Source organism: Budorcas taxicolor, chromosome 22, assembly GCF_023091745.1.
Source record: "Budorcas taxicolor isolate Tak-1 chromosome 22, Takin1.1, whole genome shotgun sequence".
Classification (NCBI taxonomy): domain Eukaryota; kingdom Metazoa; phylum Chordata; class Mammalia; order Artiodactyla; family Bovidae; genus Budorcas; species Budorcas taxicolor.
Window position 1 is genome coordinate 58248349 of NC_068931.1, and position 27477 is coordinate 58275825.

Consider the following 27477-nt stretch of genomic DNA (forward strand, 5'->3'; position numbering starts at 1 on the left):
GAAAGCCGCGCGCTCACTCCTTGACGTGAGGCATGCCTCCTCGCGTAGCCTTGGGAAGCCCCTGCGCCGCAGGCTTCCTCGTCGTAGTAGAGCCGCCCGGGCGTAGTTCCTCCGTCGCTTCCTCCTCCACCTGCCACGGCCCGGCCCTTCCCGCGCAGCCCCAACTCCACCTCCCCGGCGTTTGAAGGGCGCGCCTCCGCGGCGACGGCGCTGAGGGGGCGGCGCGGAGGGCGGGGGCGGCGCGCGCACGCGCGCAGTGGGCGGCCCCGCCCCCGCCGAGGCCCCGCCCCCGCCGAGGCCCCGCCCCCGCAGCGGCCCCGCCCCCGCAGCGGCGGGCGCCGCTGGCCAGTCGGGCTCCCTCAGGCAAACCGGTCTCGGCGGGGCGGGCAGCGGCGCTTCCTCCTCGGAGCTCCCCGCGGCGCCCTCCGCCTCGTCCTTCCGCCCCTGCCTGCGCCGCGCTGCGGCGAGCGGAAGGCGCGCGATGCGGCCGGCGGGAGCCGCGGCCGGCTTGGGATCGCCGGCGCGGGACCTGTCGCTGTGCGGAGAGCTGCTGCAGGCCCCGCCGCCCCTGACCTCGTCTCCGTCGCCGGCCGCGCCCTCGGGGCCGCCGCTCCCCGCTGCAGCCGGCGCGACCCTCAGCCGCCTTCCGGAGCCGCTGCTGCGGAGGCTCAGCGGGAGCTTGGACCGAGCGCCCGAGGGCCGAGGATGGAGGAGGCTGGCCGAGGTGGCGGGGAGTCGGGGGCGCCTCCGGCTCAGGTGCGGCCCCGGGACCCCGGGGGGTGGGGGGTCATGTGGGGCGGGGTGAGGCGGGGGGCGCCGTGGGCTGGGGCGGACGCGGCGATGGAGGGTTGGGGAGCCTCGGGGCCGCGCGAGCGGTGCAGGGGCCGCCGGTGGGAAGGGGTGGGGGAACTTGAGTTGCCTTCCAGGCGGAGAATCTGGACCCACAGAGGTTCTAGGTTGGACTCCGGTCGTCCTCTCCCTTTTCCTACTCCCCTCCTCTTGAGATGAAAGAGAGCGGGGTTAACCAAGAATACCAGCAACGGTGTCTGGGGACCATTACGTTAGGGTGGTCATTCCAGAGAACTTCAAATGCGCAGACCTAGATGAAGACCCTAGGAAAGTTAGGTAGGGTTCGTGCAGGTAAAGAGATGGCAGAGGTGGAGGGTTTGTTTGAGGTGAAGGAATTCGTGAGGCTTTAAGGTCGAGAGAAGGATGGTGGGAAAGCCTGAAACTAAACTCCCCGTCTTCCTCCACCAAACCCATTTGATTTCACCGTGAACATTCAAGTATAAGTAAGACCGTTTTCTTGGAACTGAACTTCAGGCTCTCAAGACTCCTTTACACGCTTAAGAATTATTGAAGACCCCAAAGAGTTTTTAATGTGGGTTCTGTTTGTTACATGCATACAAACATAAAGTTCAGAATTTTTTAATATTTAAAAAGAAGAATTTATTGCATGTTAACAGAAATGACATGTTTCTATGGAAAAACAAACTTTTCCAAGATGAAAAATGTTAGGAAAAGTGGCATTGTTTGGCATTTTGAAAATCTCTTGAGTGTCTTATCTTAATCCCAGACAACCAGCATCTTTTGTGAGGTCCTACATGCAGTCTGTCACAGGTCAGGTAACACTGGACGCTCCAATGTGCATTGCTGAGAAAATAAGTGAGAAAGATAACATCTCAGTAGTATTTTGAAAAATTTTGACCTTGGAGATTCTGTGAAAAGGGTCTTAGGAACTGCAGTAGGATTTCCCAGAGCACACTTGGGAAGATCACTGTTATGATTTGGGTCTGCCTTTGAATCCCTTAGCAGTTTTGTAACTTCTCTCATGACTAAACTTTGCCTGTACTGTAATTATTTGTACATGTCTTTATAAACTCCTCAAGAACAGGAACCGTCAGGTAAGATCCTATGTGTTACGCATAGAACCTCTCTTAGACAGTCTATAAATCTGAATTGAGAGAGGAAAATTCATGCAAAAACTCATGCAAAGTTCCTTTTTTTAAGTGCCCAATTTTGGCAGAAAGTTTCAGAAGATAAAAAAGATGTCAAACATTTAGCTCCTACTCATAAGGGCTTGGGCTTCCCTGGTAGCTGAGCTGATAAAGACTCTGCCTGCAATGCAGGAGACCCTGGTTCAATTTCTGGGTCAGAAAGATCCCCTGGAGAAGAGATAGGCTACCCACTCCAGTATTCTTAGGATTCCTTTGTGGCTCAGCTAGTAAAGAATCTGCCTGCAATGCAGGAGACCTGGGTTCAATCCCTGGATTGGGACGATCCCCTGGAGAAGGGAACAGCTGCCCACTCCAGTATTCTAGCCTGGAGAATTTGGTGGACTGTGTAGTCCATGGGGTCACAAAGGGTCAGATGCAGCTGAGTGACTTTCTCTTTCACTTTCATAAAGGCTTATGCAGTGATAGACTGTTTATTCTGAGACATTTACAAATAACATGCTAAATGCTATGTTGCAGGTGATAATAACACCAGGTTTTTATCTTATTAAGCGCTTAATGTATACCAGACATTGTACGATGTGTTTAACCCTCACAACAACCTTGCTTTTCAAAGAGTTGGGGGTTAAACCTGAATAATGACGATTTGGGAATATTTGGCTCTTTAGGGGGAGTAATGATGTGAGGATGGAATCAAAAAGTGGTAAATTTGCAAAGTGGGGCAGATAGATGGCATACTATTTTTTTTTTTCCTGTTCTGGGAAGAACACTGCTTTTGGCTGTTCCAAAAAAAAAAAATCCAAAATATATACAGTTACTCTAGGTCTGTAGGTTTCTGAATTTCTAGACTTAAAATAAGATAAAAAGTTGTTTTTGTTTGTGTATATGCGGGGTGTGGGGGGTGGCAGGGGGTCAGATTACCAGATCTATGATTGGTTAATTTGTGAAATTAACTACTACTCTAGTTAAGGAAGCCTCTAGCCTTTCATAAAGAGGGTTCTCCGAAGTGAGTACTCCTCTATTTGGCTATGAAGGACAGAGAAGAACCTCAGTAAGGCCCTGCCCTGATGAAACGACTGATCTAATCAAAAAGTGGTGCTTACCTGACATCGGGTGTTCAGTTTTCCTCCCCAAGCCTTCAGTTGTCTACATGCGTGCTAAGTTGCTCAGTCGTGTCCAACTGTTTCTGACCCTCTGGACTGTAGCCTTCCAGGCTCCTGTGTCCATGGGATTTTCCAGGCAAGAATACTGGAGTGGGTTGCCATGCCCTTCTCTAGGGGATCTTCCTGACCCAGGAAACAAACCCTTGTCTGTTATATCTCCTGCATGGCAGATGGATTCTGTACTGCTAGTGCCACCTGGGAAGCCCAGGCCTTCAGTTAAATTTTGTTACAGGCTACATAATGGTATTCACTTTGTTTGAGAACTAATGGAAAAATCGGGGGCCACTTATCTGGTAAAGGGAGGGTAGAGAGAGGACAGTTGCCCAGCCAGAGGAGACAAGCTGCAAAAGGCATGCATTTGTGGATGCTGGGGATTTCACAGTAGGAAGTCTGCTGGAGACAGATGGAGTTGGACCAGCCTTCCAGGATAGTGAAGGTTAGCTCAGAGTAGGTTAGTTGTGCCGGGGAAAGTGGAGGCCACCCTGAAGGTTGGAAAACTGGAGCACATTAAGCTCAGATACCTATTGACATCAAAAGAATTAACCTGACTTAACAAAAAGTTAGCCCTGAGAACTTGGGGAGCTGGGGAATGACAGCTTTTCTATTGGGGAATAGATGCTTTTTCTTTTTAAGACTGAAACAGTTATTTTCATTGTTGTTGTTTAGCCATTTTAAAGTTATTTTCATACCGATGGCAAAAGAGCATCTATGATTTTAATAGTAAAAAGTCCTAAAGGTATTTCTCTCTAGTGTTAAACCCAGGAACTACAGTGAGTCTAGTCCAAACGGATAGCAGTTCCCGCGAGGATGTGCAGTGCTTTCCTCAGAGTCGCTGGTTCACAGACATAGAAGCCCAAAAGGTTGCCTGTTCTGTTTCTTTTCACCTTTTTTCCTCTATACGACTTGCCTCAGACCAGATAAGAATTTAATAAATAAGCCACAGATGTTCTCTCTCAACTGACCATCAGGAATGAAGAATGTTCCCAGATGGTTGTTAGTGATTCAGGATGAATCCTTGCATATAGTTCAGCTTCCCAAAACCATGTACGTATGGGTGTGCCCTAAATATAAACCCAGCCCTAGTTCCAGTCCAGTGTTGACTTTTCAGAAATGCACAACGTGAGCATTGTGATTTATGTTATATTTAGGGGCAAGATGAGGACCTTGGTCCGGGAGACAGCATTTCAGATGGCTCTGAGAAACTGCTTCCAGGAGACGAGGGAAAGAGCTAGCTTATATAGAAGTTTTGCAACAAAGGGCAGGCGGTATGAACATGAAAAGATTATTGTAAATTAAAGACAACAAATGTCCCATGGTGGCACAGAGGTTAAAGCACCTGCCTGCAATGTGGGAGACCTGGGTTCAATCCCTGGGTTGGGAAGATCCCCCGGAGAAGGAAATGGCAACCCACTCCAGTATTCTTGCCTGGAGAATCCCATGGACGGAGGAGCTTGGTGGGCTACAGTCCACGGGTTGCAAAGAGTCGGACACGACTGAGCGACTTCACTTCACTTCACTTCATGGAATTTAGCGCTTTCCTATCTATGGGAAGGCTTCCCTGGTGGCTCAGCAATAAAGAGTCCGCCTGCCAATGCAGGAGACACAGGTTTGATCCCTGGGTCAGGAAGATCCTCTGGACAAGCAATCCACTCTAGTATTCTTGCCAGGGAAATCCCATGGACAGAGGAGCCTGGCAGACTGTAGTCCATGGGGTCACGAAGAACCCATGACTTGGTGACTAAACAGCCGCAGCAAGATGTACGGGAAGATGCAGGAGTCTGGATTCAGCGCAGTGATCCCTTTGATATGCGCCCCAGCTGCCCGGGACCAGTGTCCTGTGTTTTCCTCATCGTGAGCTTCCTCTCCTGCAGGCTGGTGGTTGCTAGATGGCAAGTGTTCTTTCCTGAGTTCCCTCAGGGCTCACCAGCACACCCTCCTTGGTGGCTGCAATTGCTGATGACTGTGACATCCTTTGTTTACTGATCCAGCAGGCAGTATTCCATTTCTCACCACACTCACCTAATATTGAACACCCTCTGCTGTCAGTGTAGATAAGCACAGGTTCTGAGCATCTTGCCCAAGCTAGTGAATCCTGTGGGAGACATGGAACCTTCTAGCCCCCAAATGGCAGAGCTCTCAGGAGGCTCTAATGCCATGTAAACCGCCAAGAAGGAGGGAGCTTAAAAATGGGGCTGCGGGACGTGGACCAGGGAAGGCAGTCAGCCACCGCTTATTTGCCGTAAGTATGGAAAGGACTCTTTCAGCTACAAAATCCTGCCCCCGAGCACTTTATGACAGGTTTCCTGCCTATCCCCTCAGTCTCTGCCTCTTCATCTCCGGGTTTTGGGATGCCTGAAGGCTCAGGCATTGTGTCTCTTGATCCGAACTTCTTCACCTAGTCCCTGCCCACCTTGGTGTTATCCTTAAGTCTCATGGCTTTACAGATACATATTTAGGTTCACTGTGCTCACTTCACACCTCCAACCCGCCTCTTCGCCTTGAACTCCCAGTGGTGATCTCCCAGTGCAGATCATACGCATAGCACTCCTCTTGAATGACTGATAGGCATCTTAAATGCAGCGCATCCAAAACTCAGCACGCCCTCCGCCATAAACCTTTCTCTTCTGCATCTCAGCGAAGGGCAGCTACAACCATCCAGGTGCTTAGGCCAAAACCTGCAGTCGTTCCTGACTCCACTTCTACCTGCCTCATCCACTGGGTCAGCCTTCTGCCAGCCCTCCAGTGTGTGTCTGGAACCCAAGGTTCTCTGTGACCACACGGGGCCAGGCCACTGTTAGCTCTCTGCACTGTTCCAGCAGCCGTCTAACTTCTCCACCTCCTTCTTTGCTCCCCACCCCAGTCTGTTCTCTTCAGAGCATGAAGAATCCTTTGAAAACATTAAATCAGGTCTCATCCTCCCTTCCTTCCCATTGGCTTCTCTGTCTCAGTAAAAACACTAACTCCCGGCTAGCTCTTGAGATGGCCAAAAAGTTCATTCACATTTTTCTGGCAGATGTTACTGAAAAACCCCAATAATTTTTTGGCCAACCCCAAAACATCTCCCTCCCTGGCTCTGCTCTAGTCACACGTGCTTTCTTGCCCTTCCTTGAAGACTGTAGGGCCTTTGGACTTGCTGTTTGCTCAGCCTGAGATGTTTGCCTTTATCTATTCAAGTGTTTGCTTAAAACTCACATCCTCACAGAGAATGACAAATAGCATATGATGTCACTTGTATGTGGAATCTAAAAAAGTATAATACAGATTAACTTATTTACAAAAACAGAAGTAGACCCACAGACAAAGAAAATAAACTTACGACTACCAAAGAAGAAAGGAGGGAAGGACAAATTAGGAATTGGGGATTTAAATATACACTATCATACAGAAAGTAGATAATCTACAAGGAGCTATTATATAGCACAGGTAATCCAGTGGTTAAGACTCCAGGCTTCTAATGAAAGGGGCACAGGTTCAATCCCTGGTCAGGGAACTAAGATGCCACATGGCCACATGTGTGGCAAAAAAACCACAACAAAAAATGAAAAGACCATACCCCAATATAAAATGAAAAGTTTTAAAGTGATTTTAAAAAGTTTTTAATTTAAATATTCAAATGAACTTATTTACAAAACAGAAATAGACTCTCAGATATAGAAAACAGACTTAACGGTTACCGAAAGGGAAAGGAGGGAGGAGTAAGTTTGGAGTTTGGGATAAAAATATACACACTACTATATATAAAATAGATGACCAGCAAGGGCCTACTATATACCCAGTCTCTTACAATAACCTGTAATGGAGGAGAATGTAAAAAGGAATAGATACATATTTGTATAATTCTATATAATTGAATCACTTATCTGCAACTAGTATTGTAAATCAACTATATTTCAATGGAAATTTTAAAAACAAATAACATTAATTACATTTTTCTAAAAAAGGTCACCTCAGTGAGGCATCTTCAGATCATACTGTTTAAAATCATCTCCTCCATCCGTGCTAGCATTACTTGTCCCCTTGCTTTGTTTTTCTCCAAAGCACTTATGAGCAGAGCACGGATGAACACACAGACCTCTGTCCCTCTTCTCTAGAAAAATCTGGGAGGATGGGGGATGTTGTTTGCTGCTGTAGTCTCAATCCCTGGCAAAAATGACCTGTTTTAGGTGATTAATAAGTAGTTATTGAATTAATTAATAAGGATTCTAAAGTATAAATGTATCAAGAAGAGAAACAAATGACTGTAAAAGCAGTACCAAGGTTTGTACCCTGAATGGTATAGAATATGTTCTATTTGATTACATATTTTTAAAAGTAAAATATAGTTTTATTTAAAAAAGAACAAGGTAAACCAAATGTGTCTGCATTAAACAATATAAAAAGTTCATTGAAAAAAAAAGTTCAGAGGTTTCCAATTCCACATTTCAACTAACCTTAAAGAAATTACAACTTGGTGGGTTGGTAGTACCAAATAAAAATATCTACAAAATATCTAAGCAAAGTCTATTTGTTTCAGTAAGAAAACAGTGTTTTTAATTAAATCAGAAATTTCAAATTAGGGCTGGTAGAAACCACTTCAAAGCACAGCCTTACAGGAATGCAACTAAAAAAAGGAAGGAAAGAAATATTGAGTATATATAGACCTCATCTTAACTGATAGCTGGTGCCCGTGTGGAAAAATCAGTAAAAGGAAAAGAGATAGAGAACCTTGTTTTTCTCCAGTGCCTTTTGTATTGAAAGAGAAGTCGTCCTCTGCATCACTGTGATTTTTCTTCGTTTGGGTGGGGGGGAGTAAAATGGTTTTTAATTCTCTCCATATCAATATAAAGATTAATTAAAGCATCATTTGGCTGCATTTGACAAGATGACATCTTAATTTCATATATCAGATCTTGATAACCTTTATGAATCAAAAGTGTTAAACATAGAGCATCCTTGTTTTTATAAATTTCATATTTAAATTATTTGAAAAATTGGTAATACTTATGTTGAATCCAGTACTGGTTCCTTGATTCAAGCATTACCTGGACTGGTACAAAAACACTTTACAAGATAGAGGATCGACAGGCATCTTCAGCTTTTGTTTTTGCAATCATCACAATTACCATTATTTCATAAAAGAAAGGACACTTTGACACTTAAAAATAGGAAAGACAGTCTTAGAGTAAACGACGATCTTATTGTCCTTACTTTTATGATTTCACCATGGAATTCAGGTTGTGCCTCCAGAACTGGGAACAGTTGACCTGGAACATTATTGTTGACATTTTAACAAGAATTAATTTTTAGTTTAGTTCAGTTGCTCAGTTGTGTCCAACTCTTTGGGACCCCATGCACTGCTGCATGCCAGGCCTCCCTGTCCATCACCAACTCCCGGAGCTTGCTCAAACTCATGTCCATCAAGTCAGTGATGCCATCCAACTGTCTCATCCTCTGTCGTCCCCTTCTCCTCCTGCCTTCAATCTTTCCCAGCATCAGGATCTTTTCCAATGAGTCAGTTCTTCCCATCAGGTGGCCAAAGTATTGGAACTTCAGCTTCAGCATCAGGACTGACTTCCTTTAGGACTGACTGGTTTGATCTCTTTGCTGTCCAAGGGACTCTCAAGAGTCTTCAACACCACAGTTCAAAAGCATCAATTCTTCAGCACTCAGCTCTCTTTATGGTCCAACTCTCACATCCATACATGACTACTGGAAAAACCATACCTTTGACTGGACAGACCTTTGTTGGCAAAGTAATGTCTCTACTTTTTAATATGCTGTCTAGGTTGGTCATAGCTTTTCTTCCAAGGAGTAAGCATCTTTTAATTTCATGGCTGCAGTCACCATCTGCAGTGATTTGGGAGCCCAAGAAAAGAAAGTCTGTCACTGTTTCCATTGTTTCCCCATCTATTTTCCATGATGTGATGGGACCTGATGCCATGATCTTAGTTTTCTGAATGTTGAGTTTTAAGCCAACTTTTTCACTCTCCTTTTTCACCTTCATCAAGAGGCTCTTTAGTTCTTATTCGCTTTCTATCATAAGGGTGGTATCATCTGTGTATCTGAAGTTATTGATATTTCTTCTGGCAATCTTGATTCCAGCTTGTGCTTCATCCAGCCCAGCATTTTGCATGATGTATTCTGCATATAAGTTAAATAAGCAGGGTGACAATATACAGCCTTGACGTACTCCTTTTCCTATTTGTTGTTCCATGTCCAGTTCTAACTGTCACTTGCTGACTTGCATATGAGTTTCTCAGGAGGCAGGTTAGGCAGTTTGGTATTCTTATCTCTTTCAGAATTTTCCAGTTTATTGTGATCCACACAGTCAAAGGCTTTGGCATAGTCAATAAAGCAGAAGTAGATGTTTTTCTGGAGCTTTCTTGCTCTTTCTTTGATCCAGCAGATGTTGGCAATTTGATCTCTGGTTCCTCTGCCTTTTCTAAATCTAGCTTGAACATCTGGAAGTTCACAGTTCATGAACTGTTGAAGCCTGGCTTGGAGAATTTTGAGCATTATTTGCTAGTGTGCGAGATGAGTGCAATTGTGCGGTAGTTTGAACATTCTTTGGGATTGCCTTTCTTTGGGATTAGAATGAAAACTGACCTTTTCCAGTCCTGTGGCCACTGGCTGAGTTTTCCAAATTTGCTGGCATATTGAGTGCAGCATTTTCACAGCATCATCTTTTAGGATGTGAAATAGCTTAACAAGGATAGAGTATTAAATATACAAATTTTTAGCTAGAATACTAGTGATAGTAAGCTTTAGAGGATACCATCAGGTTACCAAAACAGTAGCTACTCAAAAAAACTTTTTTTGAGGAAAAGCTAAAACAGTTTTAGAAATAAGCATAACTGAGAAATTAACCTTAGTATTCTTTTAATATTCCCATTTTTTAATATAATAGCTAAATTTTATTGAGTGCTTTTTTTACTGTTTTGCAAGTCATTTATTACATTTTAATCTTTTAGTTACAAGCTACATATTATGTCAGTCTAACCCAAAAGGAAAGCAAGCAAGAAAAAAATTATGGGCCACTGACCATGTGCCAGACCCCGTGATTCAATGACCACAATCACACTCTGAGTTATGGTGAACATCATTTTCAAATGAGCAATCTTAGACTTTCAAACCACCTGCAGTTCTCAGGCCAGTAAGTCTTGGAGGTGGGATTCAGAAGACCCGCCAGGTTAGACCTCACAGTCTCTAGAAATACCAGCTGCCCCTGCCACTTGCCTCCCAGTTTCACTGAGGGGTTGAGGATGTCACCTGTCTAGTTTGAGATTAAAATGTAAAGGAAGAATCAAATAACTGGAATCTGAACTTTGTAATTCCAGAATTACAGAGTTTTTAAACTGGAAAGGAATTTGGAGATTTTAAGTCCAAGGGCCCTTCTTTACAGAGGAAGCAAATGAAACTCACAGAGGAAAACTGATCAATTCAATTGAGCGCTTATTATTTGGCACATACTATGCTAAGTACTTTTTACATGGATTGCCTAAATTAATTCTAACAATCCCATGAGGTAGAGTATTAGTGCTGAAGTTATTTTGGTTGGATGCATGTTTTTCTTTATGAAATAACCAACCTTATCACAGAATTATAAATTTTGGGTGACCATTATATTGTAAAAATGCTATGGCAGCCTTTTACTAAAACTGGTCAAAATGAATGTGGATTAAGAATATTTTCAGCCAAATGAAAGCTTGCTCACCTTGTCTCTGCCACAGCTGGGGTACCATGTTTACGTCCATCCAGGGTCCCAGGCATTTCAATTATGATTAAAATTCACTCAATAGCCTTTCAGTTATGAATGATTAATATGGGCCAGACAAAATTTTAGGTATTGAGGAATTAAGACATATATTGCTGCTGCTGCTAAGTCGCTTCAGTCGTGTCTGACCCTGTGTGACCCCATAGACGGCAGCTCACCAGGGTCCGCTGTCCCTGATATTCTCCAGGCAAGAACACTGGAGTGGGTTGCCATTTCCTTCTCCAGTGAAAGTGAAGTCACTCAGTCATGTCCGACTAGTAGCGACCCCATGGACTGCAGCCTACCAAGCTCCTCCGTCCATGAGATTTTCTAGGCAAGAGTACTGGAGTGGCTAGCCATTGTCTTCTTGGGTTGGCCAAAAAGTTTGTTTTTCCATAAGATGTTACAAGAGAGGGCAGCTGCTGGAAGCCCTGGGGCACAGATGAGGTGTTCTGGGTTGAGGGCCTTGCACAGAAATTGGACCCCAAGGAGGTGAAACGGAAGATGATCCAGATGGTGATCTCCATACAGAACTTCCTCATCTGTGTGGCCCTGCTATGAGTCACCCCTTTTATCTTAAGGAAGTTGGGCAGCATAGGAAGACTGAACATCACTTATGAATGCGTGGAATGAGGAGCTTGGCTGCAGTTTCTACTCCTGTCTGCAGATGAAGAGGCCCAGGAAGATGTAAGAGACTCTTTGATTGAATGGACATAAAAATTCTACTTGTTAAGAACAAGTCAAAAAAAAAAAAAAAGAACAAGTCAATTGACTCTGGCCATGAAATTAAAAGACACTTACTCCTTGGAAGAAAAGTTATGACCAACCTAGACAGCATGTTGAAAAGCAGAGACATTACTTTGCCAACAAAGGTCCGTCTAGTCAAGGCTATGGTTTTTCCTGTAGTCATGTATGGATGTGAGAGTTGGACTGTAAAGAAAGCTGAGCGCTGAAGAATTGATGCTTTTGAACTGTGGTGTTGGAGAAGACTCTTGAGAGTCCCTTGGACTGCAAGGAGATCCAACCAGTCCATTCTGAAGGAGATCAACCCTGGGATTTCTTTGGACTAAATGATGCTAAAGCTGAAACTCCAGTACTTTGGCCACCTCATGAGCAGAGTTGACTCACTGGGAAAGACTCTGATGCTGGGAGGGATTGGGGGCAGGAGGAGAAGGGGACGACCGAGGATGAGATGGCTGGATGGCATCACGGACTCGATGGACGTGAACTGATGACCATAAGATATCTCTTCATACTTCCCAGTTTTTATCTTTCAGCTATAAAGGTCAGTTCAGTTCATTTGCTCAGTTGTGTCTGACTCTTTGTGACCCCATGATCCGCAGCACGCCAGGCCTCCCGGTCCATCACCAGCTCCGGGAGTTTACCCAAACTCATGACCATCAAGTCGATGATGCCATCCAGCCATCTCATCCTCTGTCATCCCCTTCTCCTCCTGCCCCCAATCCCTCCCAGCATCAGGGTCTTTTCCAGTGAGTCAGACTGTTCGCATGAGGTGGCCATAATATTGGGGTTTCAGCATCAGTCCTTCCAGTGAACATCCAGGACTGATCTCCTTTAGGATGGTCTGGTTGGATCTCCTTGCAGTCCAAGGGACTCTCAAGAGTCTTCTCCAACACCACAGTTCAAAAGCATCAATTCTTTGGCGCTAAGCATTCTTCACAGTCCAAAACCTCACATCCATACTGACCACTGGAAAAACCATAGCCTTGACTAAATGGACCTTTGTTGGCAAAGTAATGTCTCTGCTTTTGAATATGCTATCTAGGTTGGTCATAACTTTCCTTCCAAGGAGTAAGTGTCTTTTAATTTCATGGCTGCAGTCACCATCTGCAGTGATTTTGGAGCCCCAAAAAATAAAGTCTGACACTGTTTCCCCATCTATTTCCCATGAAGTGATGGGACCAGATGCCATGATCTTAGTTTTCTGAATGTTGAGCTTTAAGCCAACTTTTTCACTCTCCTCTTTCACTTTCATCAAAAGGCTTTTTAGTTCCTCTTCACTTTCTGCCATAAGGGTGGTGTCATCTGCATATCTGAGGTTATTGATACTTCTCCCGGCAATCTTGATTCCAGCTTGTGCTTCTTCCAGCCCAGCGTTTCTCATGATGGACTCTGCATAGAAGTTAAATAAGCAGGGTGACAATATACAGCCTTGACGTACTCCTTTTCCTATTTGAAACCAGTCTGTTGTTCCATGTCTAGTTTTAACTGTTGCTTCCAGACCTGCATATAGGTTTCTCAAGAGGCAGGTCAGGTGGTCTGGTATTCCCATCTCTTTCAGAATTTTCCACAGTTTATTGTGATCCACAAAGTCAAAGGCTTTGGCATAGTCAATAAAGCAGAAACAGATATTTTTCTGGAACTCTCATGCGTTTTTGATGATCCAGCGGATGTTGGCAATTTGATCTCTGGTTCCTCTGCCTTTTCTAAAACCAGCTGAACATCTGAAAGTTCACAGTTCACATATTGCTGAAGCCTGGCTTGGAGAATTTTGAGCATGACTTTACTAGCGTGTGAGATGAGTGTAATTGTGCGGTAGTTTGAGCATTCTTTGGCATTGTCTTTCTTTGGGATTGGAATGAAAACTGACCTTTTCCAGTCCTGTGGCCACTGCTGAGTTTTCTATATTTGCTAGCATATTGAGTACAACATTTTCACAGCACCATCTTTCAGGATTTGAAATAGCTCAACTGGAATTCCATCACCTCCACTAGCTTTATTCGTAGTGATGCTTTCTAAGGCCCACTTGACTTCACATTCCAGGATGTCAGGCTCTAGGTGAGGGATCACATCATCATGATTATCTGGGTCGTGAAGATCTTTTTTGTACAGTTCTTCTGTGTATTCTTGCCACCTCTTAATATCTTCTGCTTCTGTTAGGTCCATACCACTTCTGTCCTTTATCGAGCCCATCTTTGCATGAAATATTCCTTTGGTATCTCTCATTTTCTTGAAGAAATCTCTAGTCTTTCCCATTTTGTTGTTTGCCTCTGTTTCTTTGCATTGATCGCCGAGGAAGGCTTTCTGTTCTCTCCTTGCTATTCTTTGGAACTCTGCATTCGGATGCTTACATCTTTCCTTTTCTCCTTTGCTTTTCACTTCTCTTCTTTTCACAGCCATTTGTAAGCCCTCCTGAGACAGCCATTTTGCTTTTTTGCATTTCTTTTTCTTGGGGATAGTCTTGATCCCTGTCTCCTGTACAATGTCATAAACCTCTGTCCATAGTTCATCAGGCACTCTTATCTATCAGATCTAGGCCCTTAAATCTATTTCTCACTTCCACTGTATAATCATAAGGGACTTAATTTAGGTCATACCTGAATGGTCTAGCGGTTTTCCCTACTTTCTTCAATTTAAGTCTGAATTTGGCAATAAGGAGTTCATGATCTGAGCCACAGTTAGCTCCCGGTCTTGTTTTTGCTGACTGTATAGAGTTTCTCCATCTTTGGCTGCAAAGAATCGTCATAATACTCCCTTATACCTGTGATATTCAGCCTTGACGAATGTTGGTGTAGTTATACATGATGTCAAACTCCATTTTCTAGCAAGTATTAATTATAAGGGAATTATGTCTACCACCCTCCCAGAAAAGGGTATAGAACAACCCAAATGAACTTTTTGACCAATCCAATGTATGCTAGGGTTTCTGTTTGCAAGTAGTAATGTTATCTAGTTGAGTAAAGAAGACATGGCAGCCCGCTCCAGTATTCCTGCCTGGGAAATCCCATAGACCAAGGAGCCTGGTGGGATACGGTCCATGGGGTCGCAAAGAGTCAGAAGAGACTTAGCAACTAAACAGCAACAAAAAGAAGACGTGCTTATGAAAGAAAAGCTCATGGCTTTAAGGCAAAATGTGTCAAATAGAACAAGGGTCTGCCACCAACAGCCTATGGGCCATATTCAGAGCACTGTCTATTTTTGTACAGCTCATGAGCCAAGAACATTTTTTTATATTTAAAATATTATAAAATAAAAAAAGGTGCAGCAAAGATCCTGAGGCCCATATAAAGCCTAAAATATTTACACTTTGGCACGTTACAGGAAAAGTTTGCCAACTTCTGCTATACAAGGTGAGCGTCATTAGGAGACTGTCTGAAGGGACGGTAGCTGTTTGTTCTATAAACCATTTTCCACCACTCGACTGTTTATTCCCTGCCACACCCACAATGGGGCCAAACATATATAACAGGCAGATCGCACTGAAGAAAAGGTGCTGACCTGACTTAAATCTGTCGTTGGCAGTTGTCTCGACTTGGAGCAGTGTTCTCTCAAGGTCCTGGAGCCTGAAGGCAGCCCCAGCCTGTGTTTACTGAAGCTGCTGGCTGAGAAGGGCTGTACGGTCATGGAGCTGAGCGACTTCCTGCAGGCCATGGAGCACACCGAGGTCCTTCAGCTTCTCAGCCCCCCAGGTAGGCCTTCCCCGTGAGCACATTCTCCAGGAGGTCAAGGAGGCCCACTCAGAAGGAAGTGTCTCATTTGACCAGATGAACTGTGTGAAGAATTGCTGAAACATGGACACATATGGAGCCTCATTTATCCCCCTGGGTTGAGACTAAAGAACGCACAAAAAGCAAATACATAAACAACGGTTGGATTGTTTTTCAAAAAAAAAAAAAAATAGCTATAGAAGACATTTTGGGGACAGTTGAAACAACTTGAATATAACATACATGTTAGATATTAGAGAATTATTATGTGATGATGGTGTTGTCATTCTGTAGAAGAAAGTCTTTATTCCAAGGAGGTGCATGTGAAAGTGTTGAGGGGTAAGGTTTCTATAACATAATGTTGAAATAGTGCAGCCAAGAAAGCAAATACACATATATTTATTTATGTGCATGTATGTGAACGAGATAAAGTATGACAGGTGTTTATTGTTGAAGTTTGCTGCCAACCAGCATGGTCCTTTTGAAATGTTGAGTAACTCAACCCAGTGCTTTTTTTTTTCCCCTGAATAAAGCAATATTGAGTGAAGTTGCTCACTTCAGGGTCAGATGTGATGAATAGGAAACGCCTTCCTTTCCACAGCTGTGGGTGGAGTTGGTCAGTTACCACGACATCAGTAGGAGGGACCATGTCATCCAGGTCATGTGACAGTAGCCACACTGCAGACCTTTCTCAGGGACGTGGGAAATTAGGGACACGTGGTATAGTGGCGTACTATGAAGTACATGTACCAGAAACCTCAGTGCAGGTTGCCATAATAAAGGGAGTATTTTGGTTCCATCAAAAAGTCTTGCAGCAATTTCGGCTTCAGGAAAGGCAGGGGGCAGCCCTGTTTCCAAGAAGGTGGATTTCGTCTCTGCCCTTCCTTTCCTATCATTGACTTCCTCCCAGGACTGACTTTCTACATAGTTATAAGGTGTCTACTAGCTGTTCCTGGCATTTATCCTTGTCTCAGCAAAAATCATTGGATTCTCTAGCAAGTTAACTGATTTTGCTTATGTGCCCATCATCCCTGCGCCTGTCACCACCGGCACGATGGAGTATGCGAGTTCACCTGGCAGAGAACCAGGAGGGAGTGGGTTAATCAGCTTGCCAGAAGTTGTCTTGTCTCATGGATCACCAGACAAAACTGGGTGCTGTGGGGTAAGGATGGGGAAGTGAGAACTCTACTACCAGTGGACCCTGGGTTGTAAGCCAGGAAGCTTGGACTCTCAGGTTATCCCCTGCTTTTCCAGGCCAAGTGCAGATGATGAAACAGCTTCCTATAAACACCTCCTTTGTGTTACCCACTATATCGAACACTTGATGAGTGTTTCTCAGGGCCTTTTCTCAGAAGAGGCCTGGTTAGGAATAACTGGCTGCTAACGCAGGTCCCAGCTAGATGCAAGTGCTCTCCGTCACCAAACAGTAAACCACTCCTTCAGGTGGCGCTTACTAGTGTTTATATCCCCAGTGTCTCAGAAGTACCCAGGCGTTGTGGTGATTGAAACCTACCAGCCTGGGGCACTCGGCTGTAAAGTTCTGCTTTACAGGGGCCTCTGAAAACTTAAGAAACTTCTGTGGGTATAAGTATAACTTTAACATCTCATTAGGTTTTTCAGCAATTGTACTTAATGACTCTCGTCAAGTCTAGAAAATGAGAGTAAGTGTTCTTTACCCCACAGACTTGGGGGAGCTGCGGAGATGAGGCTCGCTGATCTGTATAGAGGAGGCTGCACACTCATCTCATGGTCTGTGTTGTGATCGCTGGCCTGAGATGGAAGGTTTTCAGAGTTTCTGTGTGTGAAACAGGGTGGACCGAAATGGAGTCCCATATTTATTTGTGTATATAGATATGCCTGAAGGTTTTAACTATTTTCTATTTCGATATGATAAGCCAGCAGCCAATACAGTACCATCCTAGTAAACTCAGTCATCTTCTATGGAAAAATCTCTGTTTCTGCCCTTTGTGTTTCTCTCCAAGTAGTAAGATCAGCGCTTTGCCATCAGTGTTCCTTTGCGCAAGTCATTCAGATTTCAGGCCTATAGGCTTTTTCAGTTATACGCTGGGGCTTTTTCACATTTGAGGGGAGACTAGGAAAAAGAGAGCAGTTTCTGCATTACCAGTGAGGCACCGTTTCTGTGAGGTTTTATGTTGGATTAGCCATACATTCGAAATCGGTTGTTACTTGAATGTTCATTATTGATTTAAGAGGAAATAGTTGGGGATCTAATAAAACTCAGTAATTTATAGTTAGCTTTCCTCCTGAATCTTATGTGAATAATCTAAAACTTACTGTATTTACATTTGTTAGAATATAGAAATTTAAGAATTAAAGAAAAACTTTAATATTTCAATAGGGACATTGAAAATAAAAACCATTGTAATTAAGAATGCAAGCCCTGGTAGAATCAGCTTAATGTGGGATTTTGCCCACTCAGTCAACTTTGCCGTACTCTAATTGTTTTGCTATTCCAGGCATTGTGCGTGGTACTGTGAATTCAAAGATGACTAAGACAGTAGTTCCTGTGCGTTCAAAACTCATCATCTAGGAGGGAAGACAGACATGTAATTCATCAAATCCAGTGTAATCGTGAAATAAGTAGAAATCTCCAGTTTTTCCTTTTCAGTGTATTCCTGAATCGTGGTGAAAATACAAAGTGGGAATATTCTAATATTTTCTCTCTTTTTTTGATAATACAATCTCATAAGAGGATATTAGTTCTTATTCCACAAAAAAATCTGATGACTTTTCTCTGATTGTCCTTATAGAGAGCTCTGGTTTGAGAGACCAAAATGCTGTAAACCTCCAAACAGGCCTCTCAGGCCTAATATAAGGAGAAGGGGAGACTTCAGGTTTATTTTAGCCTGAGTTTGCCATATTCGGTTCCCGTTGTTTGTGGGAAGACAGCCACAGATGGCCATCGGAGATGGCTATGGGACCGCATTTCTCGGATGCCTTTGTTTTGGTGGCCCAGACGTAGATGGGGAGGGCTCCCCCGTCTCTTACTGCAACAGTTGCCTTGATGAGGAACTGACTTCTGTGATTGCTCATTTGAGCTCTAAGCCAAGGGTTATGCACCCCCAAATTCTTGTGCTCTGTGGGCTGGGATACCTCATATATTTTGCAGAAGATTGTGATTTATCCTCTTCTGCCTTCCTTCCATTTGGGCTTCTCCATAGCACATGGGCCGGCCAGCTTGCCTCTTAGACTGGTCTAGTCTGCACTTTATGTTAGAAAAGTGACTTATGATTTTTATGAATGGATGGTGTCCTTCCGCATTGTCCAGCTCTGACTCACCGTTTTCCTATTTTTATTCCTCTCGGCGTTTCAGGGGAAATTGGAGGACAGGGGCATTAAATGAATTCACTGAAACTGTTTTGAACCAGAAGTCTGTAATGATTTTTTAGTTTTTATTTTTTTAATTAAAAGGTCAAAGACCCTGGTCTCAAAACAACCACGATTAGCATCTGTAGCCTTGGCAAACACAAATAAACCTAGGTGTGCTATTTGAGATGTTTTTGTCTTGAGTGCCAAGATATAAGCACCGTCCATTAGGGTTCTGTTTTAAGAGAAACCGTTTGAGTGCAGACTGATCGGCTCTATCAGCTAGGGTCCATGCTCATCACGAGATTTGTTGCAAGGAAGCCATGCTCTGACCTGGAATCAACTAAGCAGGGGCTGGAGGGTGGGGGACGTTTAGGGAGAATTATTGTGTTACTCGGGCTTCCCAGGTGGCGCTAGTGGTAAAGAACCTTCCTGGAGATGCAGGAGCAGGAGACCTACACAGGGTTGCAGTAGATGGACCCCAGGGCTCTTTCTGCGCCAGTTTGGTGATGCTGCCATTTTATTTAATTCTGACACAAAAGGAGCTTTGCCACGGGTACATTTCAGCCATGCTGGCAGAGTCACGTGGTTTCACTGCCGTCTTTTCCATTCTTCCCCACTCCGCTTTCATGTCAATTCATTTTTCTTTGATTCCCTGTAACATATTCATGGTTACGTTTCTGATATCAATTTTATTTTTTATTACTTTTATTGTCTGTAAGATAAGAGCAAAGATGGCTATTATTCTTCAGTTTCCAAGATAGCTCTGCTTCACGTTTTTATCTTCACAGTTCTGTGACGGACCAGAGCAGGACTGTCCCGAACATTTAAATTTTCACTGTGAGCACACAGTTATGTGGAAAAGGAGATTACTGGAAGTTATCATTTGGCCACAGTTACAGTTGGTTGTTGACAAAAGTAGGATCAGAACCTGACCTGGACTCACTGTCATCTCCAATAATGCTAGGAAGATTCTAAAATTGTTTGGGAAGCTTAACTACAGATTATCATACTCAACTCCCTCTTTGACCCACCAACCTCAGTTTTTTTCTTCTTGACAAGTTGAAAAGTACTCAGGTACTAGATCTTACTTATAAGGAACTCATCTTGTTTCGTGAACAACAGGAATTCCTGAAAGCAGGATGTTAAGAAGGAAAAAGAGGTAAAACTGGAAGGAAGATTAAGGACGTGGGGAAACAGAAGGGGAGTGCCGGTGCGGGCTGGGAGGGTGGGTTTCGGTGCCAGGACACTGCAGGGGGCTGGTGGTGTGGAAGCATGAGCAGAGTGAGCTGGGAGACCAGGTTCAGCTGCAGCAGATACGAATGTAAATTAACCTGTAGGAGGAAAGTGCATGGACACACACTAGTTGTGTAATGAGGGGAAATTGTTAGAGGAAGAGGGAGGATGTTTATTCTGGGACTCTGGGGTGCTTTTCAGTAATAGCCTGCTGCTGCTGCTAAGTCGCATCAGTCGTGTCCGACTCTGTGCGACCGCGTAGATGGAAGCCCACCAGGCTCTGTCCCTGGGATTCTCCAGGCAAGAATACTGGCGTGGGTTGCCATTTCCTTCTCCAAGTAATACCTACAAATGCTCAAAATAAAACCTCAAAGGGAGGGTTTTAAATGGAAGATGGTGGAAACGGTTTTTTTGGTTCATGGCCTCTGAAAATAGATGCACTGTAATGTGCACAACAGATCTGTTCCTGGAAAACTTGTGCATTGCATCAGCGTCAAGGGCTTTGTAAGAGAGAATAAAGCAAAGGGAGCCGATGAGGACTCCTTCTGTCAAGTCAAGAATCACCCTTGTTTATCTGTGTAGCAATTCCAGCGGGGGTTTTATTGTTAAACGTCTTGAACCGGTTGTTCTACCCAGGTGTGTGTGTTGAAAGCACAATCCTCGTGTGCCATCAGACCCAGTCAGATTGTCCCCACCTTACAGGAAATCAAGTAACTTCTTTGACTTCTTTGCAGATGTTATCTGAAAATAGGCTTGTTTGCCAGGAAACTGCGATCGCCCTTTAAAATAGAGCTTTCATTTGTGTGCCTGCGAACACCCTCCCGAGCTCTGTGCCATCTCCCCTCCCGACTTTGTTTCAGCACCTTCTAGCGGGCACCACGCGAGGGTGGTTAGAGGTGACCACGGTCCCCTGTCGTGCACTCACATACGACGTGGGAGGAAGGAAATATATGTGGTTGAAACATGGGAGGTATTGTGACTTCTCTCCTTACTACTCACCCAGGGTGGTTTTCAAATCACACTTTGCCTTTCAGTTCTCAGTCTTTGAAGCAATAAATAATAAAGACATGTCCTTGCTTGCTTCCTGAAGACTTAGACAACGAAAACTGTTGGCACAGGACCGGTGTATACACTGTGAGTTTGAATGTCTGTTAAAAGTTACTTAGTCTTGTCTGCTACAAAGGAAGCTTCTGGAACATCCTGGTCACATGGCCTGCTTCGACTAAAGTCATTCATTGCTTTTTAAGACCCTCTAGAGAGAAAGATTTTCTCCTCTCTCCTCTCTTTGTGTAATAGCAGGGAATCTTCACCAAGGTAAATTCTGAAGCACTGTTGCGGTGCAAGACACACTCCTTCCAGTAAGAGAGACTCACTCTGGCAGAAGATGGGGTTAGCGTGGGAGACACATTAAGGATCTCCAGAAAACTGGGACTTCCCTGCCAGTCCAGTGGTTAAGACTCTGCTCTCCAATGCAGGGAGTGCGGGCTTGTCCCTGGTTGAGGAACTAAGATCTCACATGCTGTGCACTCAGTCTGTCTGACTCTTTGCGACCCCATGGACTGTAGCCCACCAGGCTCCTCTGTTCATGGACTTTTCCAGGCAAGAATACTGGAGTAAGTAGCCATTTCCTCCTCCAGGGGATTTTCCAAAACCAGGGATGGAACCTGCCTCTCCTGTGGCTCCTGAATTGGCAGGCAGATTCTTTACCACCGAGCCACCTGGGAAGCCAGATTGCCCATGATTTAAGGCCCCCGAAAGAGAATCACTGGAAAATAATGATATGTGAGCTGATGAATGTATCCATTAACTTATTGTGGCAAGCATTTCACAATGTATAACTATTAAACCATCATGTTGTACACCCTAAATGTATGCAGTTTTTGTCGGTTATTCTTCAGTAAAGATGGAAGGAAAAAGATCACTGGGATAACAAAAGGCTTGAAAGAGTTTTAAAGCCTAGGAAAACATAGGTTTGCATCCTGGTTCTGCCATTTTACAGTGAGAAAAAAATTAGTCCTGGGGAGGTTAAACAATTTACCCAAGGTAACTCGGATGACTTTATGCAAATGACTTAAGTTCATTTCTCCTCATTATAACATTGATCTAATTACCATGGTTATTTTGAAGGTTAGAAATCAAAGTGGTGGGCAAATATAAAGCAGTCAGTAAAATCGCTGCTGTAGTCATTTTTATTATTATAATACACATTTGTTCAGCAAATATGTGCTGAACACCCACTGTTCCACTGTGCCAAGCACTGTCCTAGGCATCAGGTGAACCGATGACTAAGACAGGAACTTCTGATTGAGTTGGTGAGATAGCAAGAAAAGAGACTTCAGGGGATGAGTGCAGTGAAGCCCACAAAGCTGGGAGACCATCATAAGGAGAGAGGGTGGGGGCTTACCCATGAAGAGGCCTTTCCCAGAAATGCTATAGACCTGGATGTTAAAATTGTCTGCCATGAGACACCGGGGGTTGGGGAGAAATCCCGCAGAGAACTGGGAAGCGAAAAGGCAGGAAAGAGCCTGTCTTCTGGAGGAAAGAAGCCCGCATGGCTGGAGCGTGGTGGGCAAGGAGCCGGCGGGACGAAGGCAGAGGGGTCCGTTCACAGAGGGCCTCGTCGGCCGCATAAGGAGCTTGGGTCGTATTCTAGGTCCAGTCGGAGGTCCAAAGAGGGTTTTTAATCAGAGGAGAGCTGTGGATCAATTTGTTTTAAAAAGATATTGAGCTGCTGGTTGGAAGTAAGGGAAGAACGTTAGCAGATTGTGGCAACAGTCAGGAGGGGACGGTGGCTTCGATTGAGATCACGGCGTGGGAGATGGTGAGACGAGGGAAAGCCTGACTGACAGGACTTGCCGCTGAATTACACGTGGAGAGGAAGGGAGTGTGCGGAGGGTCTGTCGTGAGTTATTGGAGGCCCAGGTCTGGCTGAGGCCTGGTCTGTCCTCCCAGAGATGGGGAAGCCTGGGGGGTCTAGGAGGGGTGGAGGCTCTGCGTCCGGAGGGCTTGGGGACAGTACATCCGAGGTGGCTATAAGGCACCCACATTTTAAAGCCAATTTAGCTACAACGCCTGGATTTATAGTCCAATTTATACTCGTTCCCTTCTGTTGTTTTTGCAAATTTTTTTTCTTCCCTCTCTTATCATACTTAAACGTTGGAAATGAGAATCCTTGCATCTTAAACTTGTAAGTCTCTCCTGGCAGATGAACAGTATATGCAAGCATTAAAATACAGTGTGTGAATTTTCTGGCTTAAGTAAGAGTGCTCCTCCCATTTTCTGACTTCAACATATACTTTCCTACTAACATGGATAACAGAATTCAGGAAAGCTGTTACTTCAGCCATCCTGTGCCCAGTTGGCATCCACATAAAGGATGAATGAATATGAAAGCTTCTCCTTGGCAGGAGTTTTAATTTTTTTTTTTGAGCGGCTCTGCTGTACTTAACTGGTTTTCCAGGGTTTCTCCAGACCCTCAGATATTATAGGAATGCAATAAATGTATACTCATTTTAGATTTTGGTTTTATTCAGTATCTTTCCTGCGTGGATTTCACATGCCTATTTTGTCTTATATACTATTCTTTCCCTTGAAAGTTTAGTACCTTTCATATATTAAGACTGCTGTTCTTTAGGACTGTCTCCTCTTCAGTAGTAATCTTGTTTTGTTCATTTGCTTTACTGGGTTGTAGAAGAAAAAGATATGAGATCATGTTCAGGATATGTGAGGAAAAATAAAAATAGGTGTGGGAAATTATGTTTTATAAGTTTTAATGATTATTTCTCCTTTCTGAAAGCCAGCTGGTCTTTCCAGGTGGTGCTAGTGGTAAAGAAACCGCCTGCCAATGTAGGAGACATGAGACATGGGTTTGATCCCTGGGTCTGGAAGATCCCCTGGAGGAGGGCATGGCAACCCACTCCAGTTTTCTTACCGGGAGAATCCCAGGGACAGAGGAGCCTGGCGGGCTACAGTCCATAGGGTCGCAAAGAGTTGGACACGACTGAAGTGATTTAGCACAAAAGCCAAGATTTATGTATTAAAACCCTGGCAAGTGTAAAATGTCCAAGCCTTGGTTCCTTTTGTGTCAGTTATCTGCTGCTGCATAACGAATTATTCCAAGACCAAGAATTTTAAAATCAGCGCTCACTGATTATCTCGGAGTTTCTGAGGGCAGGAATCCAGGAGTGTTGAGCCGCTGGTTTTGGCTCAGGGTCTCTCATGAGGTGACAGCCCAGCCGTCGGCCAGGGCTGCAGCTATCTGAAGGTCCAAATGGGGCTGGGTGATCCTCTCCTCAGATGGTTCATGCACATGGCTGCTGGCAGGAGGCTGGCATTGCTTTCCCAGGCCTCTGCAGAGCCGCGCAGATGTCCCCGGGACTCTCAGCGGGCTTCCCTAGAGGGAGAGATTGAGAGAGAGGAAGGGGGAGGCATTCCATTATTGACTCCAGGATTTTTGACAAGAAGCTCCTCTCAGAAATTTTCCATGTTTGGGGAATTCCCTGGCGATCCAGTGGTTCGAACTCCAGACTTCCACTGCTGAGGCCCCAAGTCAGGGAACTAAGATCCCACAAGCCATGTGGCACACCCCCTCCCCCGCAAAAGAAAAAGTTTTCCAGGTTTTGATGCTGGTAGTCATTTCTCAGATGAGAAATATTTGCATCCCATGTATCAAATTTTTATCGGGCTCTTCTGTTTCTCTGCCTTTCTGCTTACAGAATAGTTTTATTTTAATGCTAAACCATAGCATTGGAATTCTTTTTTTTTCCCCCAGTGGACCAGTTGTTTTTTTTTTTAAGTCTTTATTGAATCTGTCACAACATTGCTTCCGTTTTATGTTTCATCTTTTTTGGCCAGGAGCCATGTGGGATCTCAGTTCCCCAAGCAGGGGTCTAACTCACATCCCCTGCATTGCAGGGTGAAGCCTTTAACCCCTGGACCTCCAGGGAATGTCTTTTGAAGACATTTCAATGGCATTTAAACTCTCACTTGTCTTACAAAAACCATGCCCCTACCTGAGTTGAAGTGCTGACCGTATAAACACTTGTGATCAAGTAGTACCAGAACGGGCACCGATAGCGCACCCTGACTGCTCCCTCAGACAGTTATTAAAGGCACATCCTGATTTCAGAGGCGTTAGGACCTGGAAAAAATATTTCTCAGAACTGAAGAAATACGGCAAACAGTTTTCTCCCCCAGTCGTGGGGGGTGAGGGGGATGTGGTCAATCAAAGTCTTCTGCAGGTGAGTTTCTTTGCTCCTGGTTTTACAGAGCCTGGAACTCACAGACTCACCATCTGATGGGGAAGAGATCTGAATGAGTGATTTATAAAAAGAATGAATATGCAGGTTATTTCCAAAATATTTCTCTTTTTGGTTTCAGAAACATAAACAAGGAAAGCCCCTCTTCTCTGATTCTATTTATATAACTTTTTTTTTTTTTTTTTTTTTAAGGAATAAAGATCACTGTAAACCCCGAATCCAAGGCAGTCTTGGCGGGACAGTTTGTGAAGCTGTGTTGCCGGGCAACTGGACATCCTTTTGTACAATATCAATGGTTCAAAATGAATAAAGAGGTAATTTTCATGTCTTTTAAATGTTTTTTAATTCCTCTGTCAAAAGAAGAGAGATTAATGCTGGGAAAGATTGAAGACAGGAGGAGAAGGGGGCAACAGAGGATGAGATGGTTAGATGACATCACCAACTCAATGGAGCTGAGTTTGTGCAATCTCCAGGAGATAGTGAGGGACAGGGAAGCCTGGCGTGCTGCGGTCCATGGGGTTGTACACAGCTGAGTGACTGAACAACAACAAAAAAGAGAGAGAGAAAATCAGTTAGCCTTACTGCCTTTAATATATTTATAGGAATTTTGTTAAAGGACCTGATAGGTCCTTGTTAAAGGGTCAGTGTTATTACTGATGCATTCAATAATCATTACTTTCTAAGCAGTAATAAAATCAGTTCTGTATTCTGAAAATTGTGGAAAATCAGGAGTACATGGGGCAACAATGTTAGCAAACGGGAAACATCACCAATACCTTCTGACATAGATATACAGAATTCTTTACAACAGATTGTTCCAATCATAATCTTTAAAAGGTTTTCAAAGCAGCATGAAAGGCAGTATTATTTTAAGTATTCCACATAACTGTATTGTATCAAAAGATTTAGGCTTTTATGGTAGTTTCTGAAGTAAAATTCAGGTTGGTAGAGAGAGACATTTGTTCCTTTCGTGAAAGGGTTATATCCCTGAGCCACCGGACAAATAATTTAAATTTGCATATTGAAATTCTCTTTTCTTAAACAGTCTTTGAGAGGACGTCCCTGGTGGTCCGGTGGTTAAGACACCAGACAGATTCCCAATGTGTGAGGCACAGGTTCAGTCCCTGGTCAGGAAACTTAAGATCCCACACGCTGTGCAGTGAGGCCAATTTTAAAAGTAATGATGATTAAAAAAGTCAAACGTTTTTTGAGCCACTCTGCTGCTGGGGGTTTCTCAGTGGTCCGGCCACGTCGAGCTCCACTCTCGCGAGCTTCTCTCTTCTCCCTCATCCACCTACCTCCTTGCCTGCCCTCCAGATGGCACCTTGAAACTCCATTATTCTTTTCAGCCTGTGAGTCACATAACCAAACTTTCTTCTCAACTCAACACTAAAACTCCATTTGCAAATCTGAATTTAAGCTCAAGAGTTGTTCCAAAATGACGTTCTTTCCTCTGATGGAGTCACCCTGTGCCTCAGAAGAAGCATGGTGATTTGCACAGCTTTTAATGTCCTCACTCACACCCAGGTGAGCCAGGGCAGCCGTGAACCACAGCAACGGGACTGCGCAGGCACCGGCAGCAGACAGGCCTGTGCTGGGCGCTTGACTGTTAGGAGCCCCTCACATTCCTATCGCTGGGCATTGAGAGCCTGACTGAGAGGCCATTTTACGTGCCTAGGCTCTCGAGGGGTGGTAACTGAAGTCACGTTTACCGTAGCTTCTCAGCTGCAGAGTGGCTTTCATTTCAGTGAATGCCTTTGAGGAAGAAATCATGGGCAAATCTTACTATGGTAAGTAGTGGGTTGGCCAAAGAGGTTGTTTGGGTTTTTCCATAAGGTGTCACAGGAAAACCCCAAGGAGCTGTGTGGCCACCCCGTACATCACGTGTGAACTGTGTCCTGATTTTGAGAAGGGGAGAAACCGAGGGGAAGAGGCGTGCCCACTGGATTTGAAGAGCTATGAGGGGTTCTAAGGCTCTCACCAGTCAAGTTCTGTCTCAACCCTTAGATTCATAGTCTGTTTCAGGAGGCATTCGTCTCACAACCACTTGTTGGGCACCTGTCCGGGTTCTGAGGCCCAGATGGTGAAGCCTGACGTCCAAGGGCCCTGCCCCCTCCTCTGACAGACAGGGAGTAAATGAGATAACTGTGAGTTAAGAGCTGTGAGGAAGATAAGCAGGGTGATACCAAGGGAGACGACACTCAAAAGTCTTAAACAGGAGAAGTAACGGGAGGATTTCTGTTCTTAAAACACCAGCTTGCTGCTGCTTTTCAGTCTGTGTGTATTTCTCTGCGCCGGGTCTTAGTTGCGGCATGTGGGACCTAGTTCCCTCACCAGGGATCGGATCCAGGCCCCCCG

At 44.4% G+C, this 27477-nt stretch overlaps 1 protein-coding gene across 1 annotated transcript in view; it reads left to right on the plus strand.

Moving 5' to 3' along the window:
* The first annotated feature begins 481 nt into the window (after positions 1-481).
* MALT1 (MALT1 paracaspase) overlaps positions 482-27477 on the plus strand; it is a 62710-nt gene continuing 35714 nt past the window's right edge. Inside the window, exons 1-3 of the mRNA XM_052660230.1 lie at positions 482-756; positions 15114-15280; positions 25312-25433. Of these exons, the coding sequence (XP_052516190.1) occupies positions 482-756; positions 15114-15280; positions 25312-25433 (564 nt within the window). The remainder of the gene's footprint in view (positions 757-15113; positions 15281-25311; positions 25434-27477) is intronic.